Genomic DNA, 24,083 nt, shown 5'->3' with positions numbered 1-24,083 from the left:
AATATTACTTTCTATGAGCTAGCTTAATATTTGAGACTATTTATTCTATCTTCTATCTAATTTTTATAAATATACAAAATTATTATATTGTTAATATTAAGTATATAATAAATTCCCAAATTAAGCTTCAACAATTTGTGTAAAGCTTTTCTACCAGCTAGCTTGTTTATTCATCTTGAGTAATTTTATAGATACACAAAATTATTATTATTATAAATATTTTTATTAAATATATAGTAACTTCCCACATTAAACTTTAACAATTGGTGTAAAGCTTCTATACTAGCTAGCTTAGTATCGAAGATTGTTTATTCTTCTTGGATAATTTTTATAAATAAACAAAAATTATTATTATTGTTATAATTTTTATTAGATATATAATAAATATCCACATTAAGGTTTAAAAATGTGTCTAAATTCCCAAATTAAGCTTCAACAATTTGTGTAAAGCTTTTCTATCAAATAGTTTAGTATCTAACATTGTTTATTCTTCTTGAGTAATTTTTATAAATAAACAAAATTATTATTTTTGTTAATATTATTATTAGATATATAGTAAATTCCCACATTAAGCTTTAACAGTTTATCTAAAGCTTTTATACTAGCTAGCTTAGTATTTAAGACTGTTTATTCTTCTTGGGTAATTTTTATAAATACACAAAATTATTATTATTGTTAATATTTTTATTGGATATATAGTAAATAACCACATTAAGCTTTAAAAATGTGTCTAAAGCTTTTCTATCAGATAGCTTAGTATCTAAGACTGTTTATTCTTCTTGAGTAATTTTTATAAATACACAAAATTATTATTATTATTATTAATATTTTTATTAGATATATTGTAACTTCCCACATTAGGTTTTAAAAATTTGTCTAAAGCTCTTATACTAACTAGCTTAGTATCTAAGACAGTTTATTTTTCTTGTATAATTTTTATAAATATACAAACATTATTATTATTCTTAATATTTTTATTAAATATATTGTAAATATCCAAATTAAGCCTTAAAAATTTGCAAATAGCTTAGTATCTAAGACTGTTTATTTTTCTTAGGCAATTCGTATAAATATACAAAATTGTAATTATTGTTATTTTTTATTAGAAATATAGTAAATTCCAATATTAAGCTTTGACAATCTGTGTAAAGCTTTTCTAACCATTAGCTTAATATCTAAAACTGTTTATTTTTCTTCTTTAATTTTTATAAATATATAACATTGTAATAAGTGTTAATGTTTTTATTAAAAATATAGTAAATTCTCACATTACGCTTTGACAATCTGGATCAAGGTTTTCTAACAAATAGCTTAGTATCTAAAACACAAGCTTGCCATTATTCTTAATCTTTTTATTAGAAATAAAGTAAATTCTCACATTCAGCTTTTCTAACAATTATATATATTTATATATATATATATATATATATATATATATATATATATATATATATACAGAATTGTAATTATTGTTAATCTTTTTGTTAAAAATATAGTAAATTCCCACATTATGCTTTGGAAATCTGTGTAAAGCTTTTCTGTCAGATAGCTTAGTATCTAAGATTGTCCACATTAAGCTTTAACAGTTTGTCTAAAGCTTTTATACTAGCTAGCTTAGTATCCAAGACTGTTTATTCTTCTTGGGTAATTTTTATAAATATACAAAAATTATTATTATTATTCTTAATATTTTATTAGATATATAGTAAATATCCACATTAAGCTTTAAAAAATTTATGTAAAGCTTTTCTATCAGATAGCTTAGTATCCAAGACTGTTTATTCTTTTTGGGTATTTTTTATAAAAGTACAAAATTATTATTATTGTTAATATTGTTATTAGATTACAGTAATTACCCACATTAAGCTTAAATAATTTGTGAAAAGCTTTTCTAACAGCTAGCTTAGTATCTAAGACTGTTTATTCTTCTTGGGTAATTTTTATAAATATACAAAATTATTATTATTATTATTATTATTAATATTTTTATTACTCATTTTTCTAATGTTTTATAAATATATAAAATATTGTCATTATTTGTATGAGAAATATAGTATAATATAGTCACATTAAGCTTTGAAAATCTCTTCCAATCTATCCAAACTAGCTATTTATCTGACCACTACTAACACATGACATTATTGCCTTTGACATAATCTCATCCATTTTAATAATTTAGTCCTTGTTATAAAATATATTTTCTTTAAATGTGTTATTAATGTTTGAAATAAATAAATATTCACTAAAACAAGTGTAAAATTTCAAATTTGCTTAATAGTTTTCTACTTTTAAACAATAATTAACAACAATAGGCTATTTTCCTAAGTAAATATCAACGAACAGGTGTAAAATTCAAATTATCTTAATGTGATTTCGTGTTAATCTTACACATTAATAATGAACCCCATGAAAAATCTACAATGTCAAAATATTTAGCATGATGAATAATAATAAACAAGATATTTGCATTTAATTTAGCATTGAATTTTGTCAGATTACCCTGTCAAAAGTTTACAACATTCAAATTTATGAAGTTATCTGAAAATGTATATATTTTCTCACATGAATATTTTAAAGATCATTGTTTTGATCGGAACGTTCTAAAATTAAATGGTTGTTCCTTATTGTTGTGGTATTGACCCAGATTTTAATTCGAAGTTCATCTCGATCGTAATTTCAGTCTGAGATGAATGGAATAGTTTACTACAGTGTTATAATTGTATCACGAATCTTTAGCAATAAAACACACACACAAGGTCAAGTAAATAACCGTAATTAAATCTGCACCATTGTTAATAAGTCACATTCCAAGAGCGTTACTGAATTTTATAGTTTTTGAACTTTTCTCCTCGATTGCCTTCACGTTATAAAACAATCAATAACGATTATGATTACGATTATTGCCCGTGCATGTGAGAGTGCAGTTTTTGTTACCCAACCCGGAACTAACTGGAAGAAAAGTAACACACTCACACACTCACACAAAGTGCGAATGATAAAAAAGTAAATAGCCGGGCGTGTCCTTCTACTAATTAAAATGTACGCTCAGTTTCGCGATCGGTTCGTAATCCACACACACTTTTACCGCACTCATTCCGTTTCGGTTCTCTATTTAAAGACATGACTTTACTTTCGTTGCGGCTTGCAGAAAACTGGAACGGATAAATGGTCATACTTAATATCAATCGGTCGTTGAATAATGTTACAACTGCTCGTGTAACATTCAATGTCGTTAGATAATCTCGACTCTGTTGAGAAATTTGCTTCTCGATTTGTACTATTGTTTTTGAAATTTATTTGGTAGAGAGTGGCGATTTACTTAACACATTTCTTTAACATTTATAAATATGTATACAGTCGTATACAATATGCACCTTAGAAAATAAATTCTAGTATATAGGTTTAATAATATGTGTAAAAACTTTTCTTATTATTTTCTTAGTGTCGAAGGTTTTTTGTTTATGTATTCTTTCTACTCTTCTAAAACAACATTTACAGAATAAATTCTCACATTAAGCTTTGAGAGTATTTGTAAATCTTTTTTAACCATTAGCTTAGTATCTAATACTACTTATTTGTCTTGGATAATTTTTATAAATATACAAAATGACATTATTGTTATTCTATTTATTAGAAATATAATAAATTCTCACGTTACGATTTGATAATCTGTGTAAAGCTTTTCTAACAATTAGCTTAGTATCTAAGACTGTATATTTTTCTTCGGCAATTTTTATAAATACACAAAATTGTAATTAATGTTAATCTTTTTATTAGAAATATAATATATCCTCACATTAAGCTTTGAGAATGTGGGTAAAGCTTTTCTGACAATTAGCTTAGTATTTAAAACTGTTTATTTATCTTAAGTAATTTTTAAAAATATACAAAATTGTTACTATTGTTAATCTTTTACAATCTGTGTAAAGCTTTTTAACCATTAGCTTAGTATCTAAGACTACTTATTTGTTTTGGGTAATCTTTACAAATATATAAAATGACATTTTGTTAATCTATTTATTAGAAATATAATAAATTCTCACGTTAAACTTTGACAAATAGTGTAAAGCTTTTCTAACAATTAACTTAGTATCTAAGACTGTTTATTTTTCTTGGATCGCATTTATAAATATACAAAATTGTTAATATTGTTAATATTTTTATTATGAATGTAGTAAATTCTCACATTAAGCTTAAATAATCTGCGTAAAGCTTTTTTAACCATTAGCTTAGTATCTAAGATTACTTATTTGTCTTGGGTAATTTTTATAAATATACAAAATTGTCATTATTGTTGATCTATTTATTAGAAATATATAAATTCTCATATTAAGCTTTGACAATATGTGTAAAGCTTGTCTAATAATTAGCTTAGTATCTAAGTCTGTATATTTTTCTTCGGCAATTTTTATAAATACACAAAATTGTAATTAATGTTAATCTTTTTATTAGAAATATAATATATCCTCTCATTAAGCTTTGAAAATGTGTGTAAAGCTTTTCTGACAATTAGCTTAGTATTTAAAACTGTTTATTTATCTTAAGTAATTTTTAAAAATATACAAAATTGTTACTATTGTTAATCTTTTACAATCTGTGTAAAGCTTTTTAACCATTAGCTTAGTATCTGAGACTACTTATTTGTTTTGGGTAATCTTTACAAATATATAAAATGACATTTTGTTAATCTATTTATTAGAAATATAATAAATTCTCACGTTAAACTTTGACAAATAGTGTAAAGCTTTTCTAACAATTAGCTTAGTATCTAAGACTGTTTATTTTTCTTGGGTCGCATTTATAAATATACAAAATTGTTAATATTGTTAATATTTTTATTATGAATGTAGTAAATTCTCACATTAAGCTTAAATAATCTGCGTAAAGCTTTTTTAACCATTAGCTTAGTATCTAAGATTACTTATTTGTCTTGGGTAATTTTTATAAATATACAAAATTGTCATTATTGTTGATCTATTTATTAGAAATATATAAATTCTCATATTAAGCTTTGACAATATGTGTAAAGCTTGTCTAATAATTAGCTTAGTATCTAAGTCTGTATATTTTTCTTCGGCAATTTTTATAAATACACAAAATTGTAATTAATGTTAATCTTTTTATTAGAAATATAATATATCCTCATATTAAGCTTTGAGAATGTGTGTAAAGCTTTTCTGACAATTAGCTTAGTATTTAAAACTGTTTATTTATCTTAAGTAATTTTTAAAAATATACAAAATTGTTACTATTGTTAATCTTTTACAATCTGTGTAAAGCTTTTTAACCATTAGCTTAGTATCTAAGACTACTTATTTGTTTTGGGTAATCTTTACAAATATATAAAATGACATTTTGTTAATTTATTTATTACAAATATAATAAATTCTCACGTAAAACTTTGACAAATAGTGTAAAGCTTTTCTAACAATTAGCTTAGTATCTAAGACTGTTTATTTTTCTTGGGTCGCATTTATAAATATACAAAATTGTTAATATTGTTAATATTTTTATTATGAATGTAGTAAATTCTCACATTAAGCTTAAATAATCTGCGTAAAGCTTTTTTAACCATTAGCTTAGTATCTAAGATTACTTATTTGTCTTGGGTAATTTTTATAAATATATAAAATTGTCATTATTGTTGATCTATTTATTAGAAATATATAAATTCTCATATTAAGCTTTGACAATATGTGTAAAGCTTTTCTAATAATTAGCTTAGTATCTAAGTCTGTAACTTTTCTTCGGCAATTTTTATAAATACACAAAATTATAATTAATGTTAATTTTTTTATTAGAAATATATACATTCTCTCATTAAGCTTTGAAAATATGTGTAAAGCTTTCCTGACAATTAGTTTAGTATTTAAAACTGGGTATTTATCTTGAGTAATTTTTAAAAATATACAACATTGCCATTATTGTTAATCTTTTTATTAGAAATATAGTAAATTCTCACATTAACCTTTAACCATCTGTATAAAGCTTTTCTAACAATTAGCTTAGTATCTAAAACTGTTTATTTTTCTTGGGTCGTATTCATAAATATACAAAATTGTCAATATTGTTAATATTTTTATTATGAATGTAGTAAATTCTCACATTAAACTTTAACAGTCTGCGTAAAGCTTTTTTAACCATTAGCTTAGTATCTAAGATTACTTATTTGTCTTGGATATTTTTTATAAATATACAAAATTGTCATTATTGTTGATCAATTTATTAGAAATATATAACATCTCATATTAAGCTTTGACAATATGTGTAAAGCTTTTCTAATAATTAACCTAGTATCTAAGTCTGTATATTTTTCTTCGGTAATTTTTATAAATACACAAAATTGTAATTAATGTTAATTTTTTTATTAGAAATATAATACATTCTCTCATTTAGCTTTGAAAATGTGTGTAAATCTTTCCTGACAATTAGCTTAGTATCTAAAACTGGGTATTTATCTTGAGTAATTTTTAAAAATATACAATATTGTCATTATTGTTAATCTGTTTATTAGAAATATAATAAATTCTCGCATTAACCTTTGACCATCTGTATAAAGCTTTTCTAACAATTAGCTTAGTATCTAAGACTGTTTATTTTTTATAAATTTACAAAATCGTCGTTATTGTTAATCTTTTTATAAAAAATATAGTAAATTCTCAGCTTTGACAATCTGTATTAAGCTTTTTTAACCATTAGGTTAGTATCTAAGACTGTATTTTTATTCTCATATTAAGCTTTAAGAATTCGAGTAAAGCTTTCCTAAGCTTCTATAAGCTGAGTACCTAAGACCATTTCTAGGGTAATTGTATTGGATTTGATAAATTTTAGATACTAAGCATATTTTACAATTAGCTTAGCATCTAAGCATATTTAACAAGTAGGTTAAAAGTATCTAAAGCAGTATATTTTTCTAAAATAAATTTAATAGATTTACACAATTATCAATATGGTTAACATTTTTTTGTACAAACTTTATAATATATTTTTCGTTAAATGATCTTAAACCGGAATCACTGCACACAGAGTAATTGCTCAAGGTTTAATAGGCTATTTATTAAACAAGTAACTAAATAATAATTTATTATGCATCTTCGAGGAACCTTGTAAATCATAATCGAGATTCAAATCTAGTTATTACATCTGTATAATTACAAAAAACTGGGATACATTCTCATTCCGAAGCGTGATCGTAAATAAAGCAATACGATCGACAATCGGACTTGTGCAAAGTGAACCAAACGCATCTGAAATCAGCAATTACTTATTCGGTACGCCTAACCGCCCGTAAAACAATTTAAACAGCTCATTATGCTAAACCGATCCGACTGGCCGGCTGGTATTGTTCCAAATATTTCTCCGCTTCTATTTCTTTTTTTTTACTTCGTTCGTGTCGAAAGGGAAAAGTAGGTTGAGCTGAGACAAGTAAACGATCTTTATCACCGGTTTTATGTAATCGTATTGACTTACAATAAGCCACCGAACGATTCGATTAGTTTAAAGTTACATTCAAGACACCGCATGTTGGTTTTTTATTTGAATTTAATATGGTTAAGTGGAATAATCGATGCAGACAATGCCTGCAGTTAAATGTTGATAATTTACATTAATAATTTACGTCTGTAAAAGGTTAAAAAGCGAACTTTTATTCAAATGACTCATTCATAAAAATAAACGGACAATATTTTTATTATTAACCAGTTTCGGCATATTTTATAATATATGATAGAATTTATAATACACGATTTGGAAAGTACAGTTCAGTGAGATTGAAATTATTTCTTAATTAATGCTAATAAATCATTTTTACAAACATACAATTGTTATTATGTTAATATTCTTATTAAAAATTCGGTGAATACTCACAGAGAGCTATATGTGATTTGTAAAAAGCTTTTGTAACAAGTTGCTTAGTGTCTTAGACTGATTATTCCTCTAAGATAATTTTTATAAATATACAAAGTTACTATAAATATAATAAATTTTCACATTAAACTTTGATAATCTGTGTGAAGCTTTTCTAACAATTGACTTAGTGGGTAAGACTTTATTTTTTTAGAAAAATATTTATAAATATTCAGAATAACTTTATGTTAATATTCATATTAAAAATGTAGTGAATTCTCACACTGAGCTTTGATAATTTGTGAACATCTATTTTTACAATTTGCTTAGTGTCTTAGACTGTCTATTCCTTTAGGACATGTTTTATAAATATTCAAAATTACTAGAAATACAATAAATTAAGTATTGATAATCTGTGTGAAGCTTTTCTAACAATTTGCTTAGTCACTAAAGCTGTTCATTCTTTTAGGATACTTTGTATAAATATGCACAATTGTCATTAAGTTAATATTCTTATTAAAAATATGGTGAATACTCACAGAGAGCTCTGATAATTTGTGAAAACTTTTCTAACAATTTGCTTAGTGTTTTAGACTGATTATTCCTCTAAGATAATTTTTATAAATATACAAAGTTACTATACATATAATAAATTTTCACATTAAGCTTTGATAATGTGTGTAAAGCTTTTCTAACAATTGGCTTAGTGAGTAAGACTTTATTCTTTTAGGACAAATTTTTATAAATGTCTACAATTATCTTTATATTAATACTCTTATCAAAAATATAGTGAATTCTCACACTGACCTTTGATAATTTGTAAAAAGCTTTTCTAACAATTTGCTTAGTGTCTTAGACTGTCTATTCGTTTAGGACATTTTTTATAAACATTCAAAATTACTAGAAATATAATAAATTCTCACATTAAGTTTTAATAATCTGTATGAAGCTTTTCTAACAATTTGCTTAATGACTGAAGCTTTCATTCTTTTAGAACAATTTTTATAAATATCCACAATTGTCATTAATAATGTCATTCTTATTAAAAATATCGTTCATATAAAAAATACTCACAAAAAAATCTGATAATATGTGAAAACTTTTCTAACAACTGTTCCTCTAAGATAACTTTTATAAATATACAAAGTTACTATACATATAATAAATTTTCACATTAAGCTTTGATAATTTGTGTGAAGCTTTTCTAACAATTTACTTAGTGACTAAAGTTGTTCATTCTTTTAGGACAATTTTTATAAATATCCACAATTGTCATTATGTTCATATTCTTATTAAAAATATGATTAATACTCACAGAGAGCTCTGATAATTTGTGAAAACTTTTCTAACAAGTTACTATACATATAATAAATTTTCACATTAAGCTTTGATAATTTGTATGAAGCTTCTCTAACAATTGGCTTAGTGAATAAGACTTTATTCTTTTGGAACAAATTTTTATAAATATCCACAATTATCTTTATGTTAATATTCATATCAAAAATATAGTGAATTCTCACACAGAGCTTTGATAAGCAAAAGCTTTTCTAACAATTTGCTTAGTCTCTTAGACTGTCTATTCTTTTAGGACATTTTTTATAAATATTCAAAATTATTAGAAATATAATAAATTCTGACATTAAGTTTTGATAATCTTTGTGATGCTTTTTTAATAATTTGCCTAGTGACTAAAGCGATTCATTTTTTAGGACAATTTATATAAATATCTACAATTATCATTATGTTAATATTCTTATTAAAAATATGGTGAATACTTCCAGAGAACTCCAATAATTTGTAAAAATCTTTTCTAACAACTTGCTTAGTGTCTAAGACTGTTTATTCCTCTAATATATTTTTTATAAATATACAAAGTTACTATAAATATAAAAAAAATTTCACATTAATCTTTGATAATCAGTCTGAAGCTTTTCTAACAATTGGTTTAGTGAGTAAAACTTTATTCTTTTAGAACAAAATTTTATAAATATCCACAATTATCTTTATGTTAATATTCATATCAAAAATATAGTGAATTCTCACTGAGCTTTGATAATTTGTATAAAGCTTTTAAATTAATTTGTTTAGTATCTAAGAATGTTTATTCCTATTTTTATAAATATCCACAATTATCATTATGTTAATATTCTTATAAAAATTTTGATGAATTCTCACACTAAGGCTTTGGTAATTTCTAAAAAGTTTTACTAACAATTTGCTTAGTGTCTGACTGTTTATTCATCTAGGACAATTTTTATAAATATACAAAAATACTAGAAATGTAATAAATTCTCACATTAAGCTTTGATAATCTGTGTGAAGCTTTTCTAACAATTTGCTTAGTGACTAAAGCTGTTTATTATTATAGGATATTTTTTACAAACACCCACAATTATTATTATGTTAATATTGTTATTAAAATTATAGTGAATTTTCACACTGAGTTTTAATAATTTGTAAAAAGCTTCCAAGACTTTTTATTTCTTCTGAATAATAATATACAAAATAAATGTATCACATTCAGCTTCAATAACGTGTGTAAAGTTTTTCTAACAATTTATTCAGTGACTAAAGCTATTTATTCTTTCAGGACAATATGTTAATATTAAGTAATTTCGGCACATTTAAAAAAAAAAAAAAGAGAACAATTACAATTTGTGGTGCACGATTTGGAAAGTGTAGTTTATTGGGATAGAAATTACTTCTCAATCAAGGTTATTAAACAATAATTGATTATGTTTGTTAAATCATGTTTAATAATACGTTTGTACCCATTAAAAATTAATACATTTAAATTACGTAATTTAGGATTATTTATATTAATTGAAAACGTCGAAAACAATACCATAAAATTTAAATGTTAATATGAGTTTATTTAATAATTTAATTCTGCAGAATTAAAATAATGAAGACTTATTGAAAAGAAAACTAGACAGTAAAAAGTAATATGTAACCTTTTACTTATAAGTGATCATAAAATGTTTTATTTATATTTTCTTTATATTTTGATTATTATTTATTATAATATTAATGTTACTGAATAAAATTTAATAATTCATGTATATATTTGTATAAATTCAAAGGACATACGTCCGTATTAAAAAATACGCACATTTAAATTATAAATGTCAATGTTTAAAAATAATACTAAAGTTAAATCAAGGCGTTATTCAAAAACAATCGAAATTTTAATATTCTAATCAATTCCGCATCGAACAAATTATGAAATTGGTATACCGAATTTAAATAATAACCGAGTCCAACAACATATTTTCGTGGTGTTGTATCAGTATTATAAATAGAAACTTTGCAAATTTAATCGGCAAAATTATTGCATAATATACACGGGGTTATAAAAGCAAGTGAACCAATTTGATTACTGGTAATTCAGGTATTGCCCGAGGATGTGATTGGTATTTTTCAGATTTATTATCAATCAATCGATAGTAAGGCCAGGTCAAGGAGCAAACTCAATGCGATCCAGTTTGAATGAATGAAAACGTATCGCTTTAATTTACGCACGTTTATAATTAATTACTATAACATGAATAATAAAACAGGCGTTACAATTAATAAATCTCCAGTTTCGTTGCGTTTTATTTTAAGTGCTCCGCATGTTGCCCCATAGAATTATGATTTATGTACCGAGTAAAGTGGATCAATTATAAAATATCGTTAAATTATTATTTATTGCAAATGCATTATTCAGGAGGAGATGAACGTGACAATGTACATAAGAGACATTACGTGCCTCCGACCAGAAAAACTTTCTTTTAAATGCTCCTCGCTCTTAATAATTGACAACAATAGAACATTAAATATTGCAAAGTGTAACAATGAAACAATTACACTTCTGAATGATGTTTATTGTACATTTTTTGACATCAGTTTAAAACAGCAAAATTATAAACGATGGGAAAGTTTTCCATAAAAAGATCAATTTTTAGCTCGTTATCGTTTGAATGATTGATGGTGTCTATAATTTATTTCCAACCACTGGGTTGTGCAATTTTTAATAATTAATGGACGGAAACAAATAAATATTTCACATATGAAAGTTTATTGTTTTATTTTACGACCGGAATATGTAACACATGCGGATTGACATTTGGCACTTTCAACTAAAGGGATCTTTAGAATTGTCGCAATATGTCTAAGAATTTTTCACTTTCCTTTTCAGCAATTGTTATGTCCAATTGTAGACAAATATAAAAAAGCCTTTACCTAAATACAAGTAAAAGAAACTGGTTGGTATTTACGTTTAACGTTCGAATTTTGTGGTAATACACACGTTGCATTGTTACAAGGTAAACTTGTGCATTCGATTTTGTTTTTGGCCAAAAAAGCATTTAAGATAAATCGCTTAAATATGGTTACAGTTACTTAAGTAACAAGAATTTTCATCGCTGTTAATTGTTTTGAAACTTCCCACCGGTCAAAACTAAATAAACTTGACTGTGCTGAAAGTTATTAATAATGTTTTTAATTTGCTATGATTACAATATTAAATACGCATTAGCATTTTCAACGAAAGTAAACTTTTGCTTCTACATTTTCACTACAATAAATTATGTATTATGTTCGTGTTTGAATGTGAATTAGATTTTGGAAGTGGTTTATGTTTGTGCAGAATATTAATAATGTTTTATATATATAAGCCTTTTCAAAATTCGAATCTAGTTATATGTAATTAAATTAATTATGAATAAAAAGATTTTTATTTTATTTAGTTAAACTTGACCAATTAATTACTATTAATATATTTACATAATAATGTAAGTTGAAATCATATACAAAATTAAATTACTTAAAATAATTGTTTATTATAACAGAAATCTCAAAATATTCATCAGTTCATTTCAGATGTTTTTATACAGGGTGTTCCGTTTTTAATTATTATTAATTATGTCTTTTCAAAATTCGAATTTAATTAAGAATAAAAAGATTTTTGTTTTGTTTAGATAAACTCTATCAAAAACTTTAATTAAATATATATCATTTTTAAGTTTTACTTTAAAATATTCACTTAATTAATGTAACTTAAAATCATATACAATATTAAATTATTTAAAATAATTATTTACTGTAATAGAAACTCAAAATATTCATCAGTTCGTTTCAAATGTTTTTATACAGGGTGTCCTCGAAAAATTTGTAAATTGTCGAGGTGAAAATAAATATAGTGGTCACAATTATAATATCAACTTATTATTAAAATATTCATATTTTAGCCATAACTTTTTTATTTAATGTAAACTGTTAAAATAAAATTAATTTATTGTTGTTGTTTTATAAAGTATTATAAAATCTACTATAATCTTATTCTGTAAATTGTCACATATATTTTTTTTTTAATTCGGCTGGACATAAATACGATAAATTAAAATACGAGGTATAAATTATAGTTTTTTATATTCCATCAAAGTATTGATTCAATATTTTAAAATATCTTACATTTACTGCAGTAAAAGTATTAAAAATTAACTGGTATTTTTCTAAATCAGAAGCAAATTTTAAAATTATTAAATAAAAAAATAATATTTTTGAAGAAATGTATTGTTTAATGATATTAAAAATATTAATTAACTCACAAATTCATTCACAACTTTGTGAACATAATAAATTATAATTTTATTATATTAATTTTTTAATATTAATTAATTTTATGTAATTAATTGTTTAATATTAATATCAAATTTTAAAATAAAGCAAATTCAGTTAAATCATTTTTTTAATGAAAGTTTAAAACATTACATTTCCTATGAAATCGATGAATTTTATCAATTTTCAACATGTCCTTTATATTTTTACTATTTTATTTACTGTTTTATTTTTTTTTAATATTAATTAATTGTATATAATTAATTGTTTAATATATCAAATTTTAAAATGAAGCAAATTCAGTTAAATCATTTTTTTATAATGAAAGTTGAAAACATTACATTTACTATGAAATCAATGAATTTTAACAATTTTTAACGTGTCCTTTATATTTTTACTATTTTATTTACTATTTTATTTTTTTTTTAATATTAATTAATTGTATATAATTAATTGTTTAATATATCAAAATTTCAAAATAAAGCAAATTCAGTTAAATCATTTTTTAATGAAAGTTTAAAACATTACATTTCCTATGAAATCGATGAATTTTATCAATTTTCAACATGTCCTTTTATATTTTTACTATTTTATTTACTGTTTTAATTTTTTTTTAATATTAATTAATTGTATATAATTAATTGTTTAATATATCTAATTTTAAAATGAAGCAAATTCAGTTAAATCATTTTTTTTTATATAATGAAAGTTGAAAACATTACATTTTTTATGAAATCAATGAATTTTAACAATTTTCAACGTGTCCTTTATATTTATACTATTTTATTTTCTGTTTTAAATTTTTTTCAATATTAATTAATTGTATATAATTAATTGTTTAATATATCAAAATTTCAAAATAAAGCAAATTCAGTTAAATCAATTTTTAATGAATGTTTAAAACATTACATTTCCTTTGAAATCGATGAATTTTATCAATTTTCAACGTGTCCTTTATATTTTTACTATTTTATTTACTGTTTTAATTTTTTTTAATATTAATTAATTGTATATAATTAATTGTTTAATATATCAAATTTTAAAATGAAGCAAATTCAGTTAAATCATTTTTTTATAATGAAAGTTGAAAACATTACATTTTCTATGAAATCAATGAATTTTAACAATTTTCAACATGTCCTTTTATATTTTTACTATTTTATTTACTGTTTTAATTTTTTTTTAATATTAATTAATTGTATATAATTAATTGTTTAATATATCTAATTTTAAAATGAAGCAAATTCAGTTAAATCATTTTTTTTTATATAATGAAAGTTGAAAACATTACATTTTCTATGAAATCAATGAATTTTAACAATTTTCAACGTGTCCTTTATATTTTTACTATTTTATTTTCTGTTTTAAATTTTTTTCAATATTAATTAATTGTATATAATTAATTGTTTAATATATCAAAATTTCAAAATAAAGCAAATTCAGTTAAATCAATTTTTAATGAATGTTTAAAACATTACATTTCCTTTGAAATCGATGAATTTTATCAATTTTCAACGTGTCCTTTATATTTTTACTATTTTATTTACTGTTTTAATTTTTTTTAATATTAATTAATTGTATATAATTAATTGTTTAATATATCAAATTTTAAAATGAAGCAAATTCAGTTAAATCATTTTTTTATAATGAAAGTTGAAAACATTACATTTTCTATGAAATCAATGAATTTTAACAATTTTCAACGTGTCCTTTATATTTTTACTATTTTATTTACTGTTTTAATTTTTTTTTAATATTAATTAATTGTATATAATTAATTGATTAATATATCAAATTTTAAAATGAAGCAAATTCAGTTAAATCATTTTTTTTTATAATGAAAGTTGAAAACATTACATTTTCTATGAAATCAATGAATTTTAACAATTTTCAACGTGTCCTTTATATTTTTACTATTTTATTTTCTGTTTTAAATTTTTTTCAATATTAATTAATTGTATATAATTAATTGTTTAATATATCAAAATTTCAAAATAAAGCAAATTCAGTTAAATCATTTTTTTAATGAATGTTTAAAACATTACATTTCCTATGAAATCGATGAATTTTATCAATTTTCAACATGTCTTTTATATTTTTACTATTTTATTTACTGTTTTTTTTTAAATATTAATTAATTATATATAATTAATTGTTTAATATAACAAATTTCAAATAAAGCAAATTCAGTTAAATCATTTTTTTTTCTAATGAAAGTTTAAAACATTACATTTTCTATGAAATCAATGAATTTTAACAATTTTCAACGTGTCCTTTATATTTTTACTATTTTATTTACTGTTTTAATTTTTTTTTAATATTAATTAATTGTATATAATTAATTGATTAATATATCAAATTTTAAAATGAAGCAAATTCAGTTAAATCATTTTTTTATAATGAAAGTTGAAAACATTACATTTTCTATGAAATCAATGAATTTTAACAATTTTCAACGTGTCCTTTATATTTTTACTATTTTATTTACTGTTTTAATTTTTTTTAATATTAATTAATTGTATATAATTAATTGATTAATATATCAAATTTTAAAATGAAGCAAATTCAGTTAAATCATTTTTTTTATAATGAAAGTTGAAAACATTACATTTTCTATGAAATCAATGAATTTTATCAATTTTCAACATGTTCTGTATATTTTTACTGTTTTAAATTAAAATGTCTAAAAATTATAGGTGTATAGATAGATATATTATTAGATCCAACATTTTTTAAATCTTTAAGTTCAAAAGACAAGCTAAAAATACTTCTAATGATTTAATGACTTTTTTGTATGTAAGCTAAGTGTGATTAAAATATAACATTTTACTTACAGTAATAATGAGATTAAAAAAAATATCTTCCTTGTACAAAATGAATCCATTAGTTAAAAACAAAATGTTAAGAGTGATTTCCGTTAAAATGGGGTGCATTTAGTTTCTATGACATTAGGTATGCATTTCCTATAGGTTTCTAATGCCGTTAATTGTATAAATATTTACAAGGTTTTTGACGACAAATAATTTATTTGCTTAGTTGATAATATCCTAAATAATAAATAAAAATATAACACAGTCAATTAATAAAAAATTTATACAAAACAGTTACTGGTTATATATTCTTTTTACGAAGCTGTTATAATAAATTTCAACCGAATTAATAATTAATTCACTTTGTAGATCAACAATCTATAAAGAGATGATTAATGTAAAAAGTTTAGAAATGATACTAAACAAAACCTAATTAATTTCTAAACAACTGTTGTAAATCAGTGAATTCATCTACAAAACGGAACAAACTTTTTGCGTTTGAGAATTATTTTAAACTGGTTTATTAAAATAATAATATTTCATTAAATAGACATTAGTTAACTAATAAATAATCAATTTTTCTTGGTTGAACAGCTCATTTTTTAATATATTTTAATAAGTTTCTAAAATTATGACCACTACTATAGAAATGCCTTCTCACCTTAGTTCAATATTAATTATTTTAAACGCTAAAATCAATTATTTAATATTTTAAAGCAAGATGTGGAAATGATGGTGAGTTTAATTTTCTTATGATCGATCAATTTATTTTCACCTCCAGATTTGGTAGTAAAATTTTGTACAGACCTTTCTGGGATACCCCGTATAAATAATTTAAATTTAATATATAAGAAATGATACAAAACCTTAAAATTAAAAATTAAAACTATCGTTTGATAAAATTTTATTTATACATTTTTTAATTAGATAAAAAAGTTCGTTAATTTACAAATTAACAAACATTTGGATAAACCTCAGGGGGCGTAGCAAAAAAATATTTGCACGTAAGCCAACGTGATGATGGTCAAGTTCCTCGTCGGTGACTAAGGTGCAGTTTGGCTTTCTCCGATACATTTCGGACCAGTTGCGACCGTTAGACTATATACGAAGTAAAAGTGTTTATGGTCAATCCATTTTTGTCTCGCAGAACTTGACTTTCCTTATTCGTGGCTCGGACAATATTTCTCTCCCGTGAACTAATATCGATTTCATCCATATTCGGGTTTTAAAATGTCATAGAAAACGATTGAAATATCTTATTTTAATTACCAACAGGTGTCAATGACATTTTGACTGTCTTTCAAACACTCGTGGTATTTTATATTGGTGCCCCAAAGTTACAGAGAAATACGTGATTAAGATTTATGTTTTATTTATAAATATTTTAAATTTTACTCATTTCTTTGGTACTAACTCAATTTCTTGTGAATCTTTAGTGTAATAAAATCCCAGTGACTAATTCCTTAACCAATATTGACCTTTTCACGGATGCAAATTAAATATTTCAGTCCAACGTACTGACCAATGAATATTCGCCAACTTACATAACGGTACTGAATTTAATTCTTTTAAGCAGGAAAAGTGTACGGAAGGAAGTGATTTTAATTATGTCACCGTTGTTGATTAATGGATAGTTGATATGTCCTATATTATTTCAGCATTCACTTTCATAACGAATTGAATCTAACTTATCCACAGGCAGTTTAATTTTGCCTTTAATTAAGTATAACAAGTACCATTCTAAAAGTTTTTAGTGGATTAACCGACTGAAACAAATCTGTTCTTAATAAATATTTCAATTGTCTGAAATAAAGGTATTAAATTATTAAATGGTGAAATAAACTTTCACTAAAAAACAAACATAATATAAATAAAAAATCTATTATTACATTAAAAGTAAGTGTAACAAATGATGTTAATGTTATAATATTTACACAACTTAATTAACAGTTAATTTGAATTTACTTATTTAATTATAATTAATTGATTGTTGTTACGTATTGTTGAGTTTGTGCAAAATTTGCGGCATTATTTGTGTCGGTCAAGCATCCTCACTAAACGCAGGAGAAAGTGATGAAGATATTGACCTTGGTAATAGCAACAAAGCGTCTAAAATGGAATAAATAAACAACCAGCATCGTCTAGTCGTAACGTTTCGTAAGGTTTCCTCTTGTGCGAATAATTACGTATCAATCACACATGAATAAAGTTATAGTTGGCCGAAAATATTATTACAACAATTTGCACAATGGTCCCAATTGTCGTTTTGCAACATTGGATTTTTATTAAGATTAATAATATTTCTTAATTTTTCCTGCCTTGTTCGTGTTCCATATTTGTCCAAAGGAATTTTGTAACAAGTACCCACGCAGGATCCTTCCAACGCAAACACTGAGTAACGCATTATGTCAGATTATATTGGGACAGTTGCCAATTTTTTCGTTTTAAGTAGGTTAAATGTTTTTTGCAGGATTTCTAACTCATTTTGTAATTCATGAGGTTTTTGTTACCGTTTAATTAACCGGTGCATCCTTTATAAAATAGTTTAGCCCACGTGTCATAAATGATTGTCTGGATAAACAATGTGGTTGCTCAATATGTCAATTAGCAATTTTAATAAGCACACCATTACGTGTTGTTGTTCCAATCAGTGTTTCTTTAAATATTCCTACAAATTGGCCACAATTAACACCTAAACCACTTTCGGTGAGTTGAGGTGAATCATGTGTATTTCCAAAAAACTAAATCCACTGTACTCTCATTGTTAATGACAAGAATTCTTAATGGAACATTTGTTTACCCTACTGAGGTCGTAATATGTGATCGGGGTGATTATAAGTTGAAGTCAATGTCAACAGAAATACAATATCTAATCTTGACCTTGTCCAGTATTATTTTCTATTGTAAACATAAATGGCCTGGATGTTTGTTTATTGCGATCACACTTTTATTACTCAGCAAGTGACGATTTGAATAATAAAGGTGATAATAATGATAATTACAAGAGAAAACGATTGATAGAGATATTAGGGTGGCTCCAAAAACGCATTAAATTTTTAAAAAAGAAACAGTTTGCCCACGAGTTTAATAATATAATTAGAGAAAAAAAGACAAGATTTAATAAAATTCTTTTCATTTAATTTTTTTAGAATTTTATTATTTTTATGTAATAGTTTGTATATTACTACTTTAAAAATTCGTAAATGATTTTTTTAATTGGTCCCAACTTTGAACGTTTAAAATGTGTTAAACATATTTTCTATTCTTATAAAAATAGTTAATAAATATAATATGATTTATAACAAATATTTAATGGATACACTTTTATTTATTAAAGTAAATATATGTTTAATAATTAATACTATTTTATTATTTTAATATTAACTATATAGTTAAGAATTTAACTTTGATTATTATGCAACTAAGAATACGTTTACATATAACACACGTTTAGATATATAGTGGTGGAAAAATGTCTGAAATATTTAATTACTTTTTACAAATGTTACTTAATATTTCTCCTAAACTGTTGTAAACCTGAATTTACTATAAGATCAGACCATTAATCACAAATTATTATATTTACAGGTTTTTGCTTTTTTAAATAAAAAATCAATTTATTCTGGAAAAAAATATGGAATATCTTATTGATATTCATAAAAAATTAACAATGACTCAAATATTTTGTGGTTCCAACTTTGAAAGTTTAAAATGTGTTAAATATATTTTCTATTCTTATAAAAGTAGATACTATAAGAGGAATTAAATAAAAAATCATTTAAAACAAATATTTAATAAACATATTTTTGTTTATTGAAGTAAATAAATGTTAGTAATAATAATTACTGTTTTATTATTTTAATATATTAAAGTATTTAACTTTGATTATTATGCAACTAAGAATACGTTTACATATAACACACGTTTAGATATATAATGATAGAAAAAAGTCTGGAATATTTAATTACTTTTTACAAATGTTATATTTCTCCTAATCCGTTGTAAATCTGAACATATCTAATTTACTGCAAGATCAGACCAATAATCACTAATTATTATATTCGCAGGTTTTTGCATTTTTTTAAATAAAAAATCAATTTGTTCTGGAAAAAAGTATGGAATATCTTAATGATATTCATAAAAAATAACAATAACTCATATATTTAAATATTTTGTGGTCCCAATTTTGAATGTTTAAAATATGTTAAGCATATTTTCTATTCTTATAAAAATAATTACTATTATAAGGAATAAATATAATATCATTTAAAACAAATATTTAAATAACACACTTTTATTTATTGAAGTAAATAAATATGTTAAACATATTTTCTATTCTTATAAAAATAGTTCTGAACAAATCTAATTTACTGCAAGATCAGACTATTAATTACAATTTATTAGTTTTGCAGTTTTTTTTTAATAAAAAATCAATTTGTTCTGGAAAAAAGAATGGAATATTTTAATAATTAACAATAACATTGGCTTCTACCTTTACTGGGCTTATTTTAGTCATAAAATCCACCAGTCTCCGCAATGTGTCAACAGGAATTTGTTGTCACTGCTCCTGTCAGGTTTGAAGAAGTTCTTGTTTGTTTTGATATTTTTTGTTCGGATGCAGCGGTCTAATACCTCTCAAAGGTGCTCAAGAGGATTTAGATCGGGGGACTGACACGTCCATCGTTCACAGTTAAGTTTTTCACTAGAAACCATTCTTTAATAATTTTAGATGTGTGTTTGGCATTGGATTTCTTCCTCGAAAACTTGATAAAATAATATTCCATACGTCCACATTCACAAGTCAAAAAAAAAATCCAATAAAAAGACCTGAACGATGAACGACAATACTCATATACCAAACGGTAAATACAAATTAGTGAATTTGTTTAACACTATTACAACAGATAAGAAAAACTCCAGGAGATAAAATTTCAATTTATAAAAATATTCCATACATTTTTCCACAACTATACATCATACTTATTAACAAAGAAACTTGAAACTATCTTTAATAATTTCAAAAATAACGTATTTTTGAAGTTTTTAAGTACATTACAAAGTGGTTCAATTATTCTTTAATGATTTTAGGTGGTATATTCAATATCATGTTCGAAAGTAACGAATGGATGGCAGACGTCGCCCAGCCAATACCACATACAAACAGACGAGGGTCCAGAACGGTATTTTCGATACCAAACCGATAGCGGCCAATACCGCAAAGAAAAACGACTCGAAGATGGTACCGTCATTGGTACCTACGCATGGATCGACGACAACGGCTTCCTGAGACAAAGGGACTATATTGCCGATAATGCGGGTTACAGGATACTCAAATCCAAAAATGTTTTCGTTGGTAGGACAAATTTTATATAATTATAGCTACGTGAATGTAATTTTTATTATTTTAGGACGAGGAGTTCCTGTGGGAGAAGCCGTTAAATCAGTCAAAAAGTACCCGGCGTCCGCCGGTACTTTGGTTCGCCAAGGAACACGACGTCCGGTTATCACCGACATACCTCAGAAACGACCAGTCATCACCGACATACCTTCAACTTATGCACCTCCAACAGTACCCTCCTCCACTTACCTTCCATCCGTCATACCATCCACCACAACCGAACAATATTTACCGCCAGTTATATCAACCACCACGGAAAGTCCCCTGGGTTATAAACCTGCGGACACTCCATTTGTCCAAACGTCCTATTTACCAGCAGTTCAAAGCACCACAATTTCCCCAATACCCTCGCCTTACGACGTGGAGATTTCCCCGAATGCCGCTCCTTCCTCCACACCTCTTTACCCGAGCAGCACACCAGGCTATGTAGAAATAACCCAGAACGCCATTGCTTCCACCACCGAAGGCGTCCCCACGGAAACACCCCAGTACATCTCTCCCATCGCCAACAACTCAGTAACCGAAACGTACTATCCTTCAACCTTAAGCCCAGCCAGTGTGCAGTACATCCCTCCCTCAGATTCCCCAATCTACAACATCCAAAACCAAAACTCCATCGATTTCAACCCCTATGTAAGCCACCAAGACAACTCGTACGTCTTCCAGAACGGGCCGACGTATCCGATTGCCAAGAACGGACACACGTACAACGGGCGCCTGGGCAACGGCTACGACCCGCAGTACCCCGAGTACGATGGTGTCTCTGTCACGAACGACGGCTTCAGGTATTACATTCCCAGAGCGTACCACGAAGAACAGACTTCTGGTGACAGACGTGACGGCAGCTTCGGATACATCGACCCGTTCGGCATCAGGAGGGTTATTTATTACAACACGGCTCCTGGCACGGGTTTCCAGCACAGGAAGAACAACAGATACGTCGGCTTCGATGCCACGCCATACGATCCGAGGCCATACTAGAACGGGTGGTTTTTAGTCAAGTTTTTAGTCTTGCCAATCCTCCAAAAACTAGATAAGTGTACGAAATTCAATGCTTCGGTTTAGTTTTATTTTGATAATGAGTTGTAGGAAGAATATGAGAGTGTTTAACTCGATGTAATTGCTGGAATGCTTTAAATTATTTGTCATTTCATATTTTCATAAAGATAACCAGTTGTACTGTTTCTTTTTTCGTTACACATATCATTTTAACGTGTCCTGAACTAAACTAGAGCATTGCGAAATGGTTGTGTATTTAACTAAATTAATTTAAGTAGTAATGAAGCACTGCCAGATTTAAGACACGAGACACTGTCGGTTTTTAAATAATAAGTGTGAAAAATTGTGATGTAACATTAGATTAATTTATTACTTACTGTAGTATAAGTTTATTATTAAGATTGTAATATAATCTCGATGGTGCCATGGGTTCCAATAAGGCTTGTGAATCACAGTTTATAATTCAAATGTTTCAATTCGTTTGAAGTTTTAAACTCTAGTTCCAATGCCTGATAGTTTTTAAATGTGTACATCTATTTATAATTATATTTTAGTGTAATTAATTTATTGACCAATGCAAATATATTTTTAAAGTATTCTTTATATTATTGCACTATACACTTATAAGTCTTGCAGTCCTCTTGTAGCCAATTTATTATTAAGAAACAATAAACCTATTGACTGAGTTTTATTTATTTTAAAAATGGAATAGGAAGTATATTTTTAAATTATTTATTAATCACTTTGGAGGTAAAGAATATTTAAATTTTAAGAAAATATACAGGGTAGTTCAATTGAAAAAGGGACACCATCATATAATTTGTATTGTTTGTCCAATTTTAATTTTTTTTCAATTGTAAAGCATGTACAGTCGGTTGCAGAATGGCATTACCACTTTCCAAACAAAATCCTTTGCGACCCTCTCTCGCTAAGCCCCGCCCAGAACCCCAAAAAAATGTAGGCCATAAAACCCAGGTATACGTAACAATTGCGGGTCAAAAAATTTAACGACGTAACATTTTGTCTATAAGTACTTATAGACAAAATGTTACGTCTTTTGAACCAACATTTTTTAGGTAAAAAAATTCTAGCAAAAGCACCTCCTGAAATGTCAAAAATATAACAAATTATTCAAAAATATTGGAATAATAATATACTATAATATATCATTATTAGATTTTATTAAGTTTCAAAGACGAATAATTCAATAGGAACACCCAAATTTCGAGTACATGTAGATTTTTGATGTGGTAATAAAAATACAACAAAAGATTTTCATTTATTTAATATTATAGATATCTTAGATCAACCAAGAAATTCTCACTATTTCACAACACTGTATCAGTTAATGGTTTTAATCAGATACAAATGGATGAAATTAAAATGGCTTTTAGCACATCGACAAGTTACAATGTTTATAATAGAATATC

The 24,083-nt window shown here is 25.0% G+C and overlaps 1 protein-coding gene across 1 annotated transcript in view; it reads left to right on the top strand.

The window, feature by feature from the left end:
* LOC109600975 (mucin-2) overlaps nucleotides 1–23,339 on the top strand; it is a 32,890-nt gene extending 9,551 nt beyond the window's left edge. Inside the window, exons 2-3 of the mRNA XM_020017170.2 lie at nucleotides 21,345–21,609; nucleotides 21,665–23,339. Coding sequence (XP_019872729.2) covers nucleotides 21,345–21,609; nucleotides 21,665–22,635 — 1,236 coding nt within the window. The 3' untranslated portion in view covers nucleotides 22,636–23,339. The remainder of the gene's footprint in view (nucleotides 1–21,344; nucleotides 21,610–21,664) is intronic.
* The last annotated feature ends 744 nt before the right edge of the window (nucleotides 23,340–24,083 follow it).

The sequence above is a fragment of the Aethina tumida genome, chromosome 4 (assembly GCF_024364675.1).
Source record: "Aethina tumida isolate Nest 87 chromosome 4, icAetTumi1.1, whole genome shotgun sequence".
Lineage (NCBI taxonomy): Eukaryota > Metazoa > Arthropoda > Insecta > Coleoptera > Nitidulidae > Aethina > Aethina tumida.
This window is presented reverse-complemented; position numbering and strand designations above follow the sequence as displayed.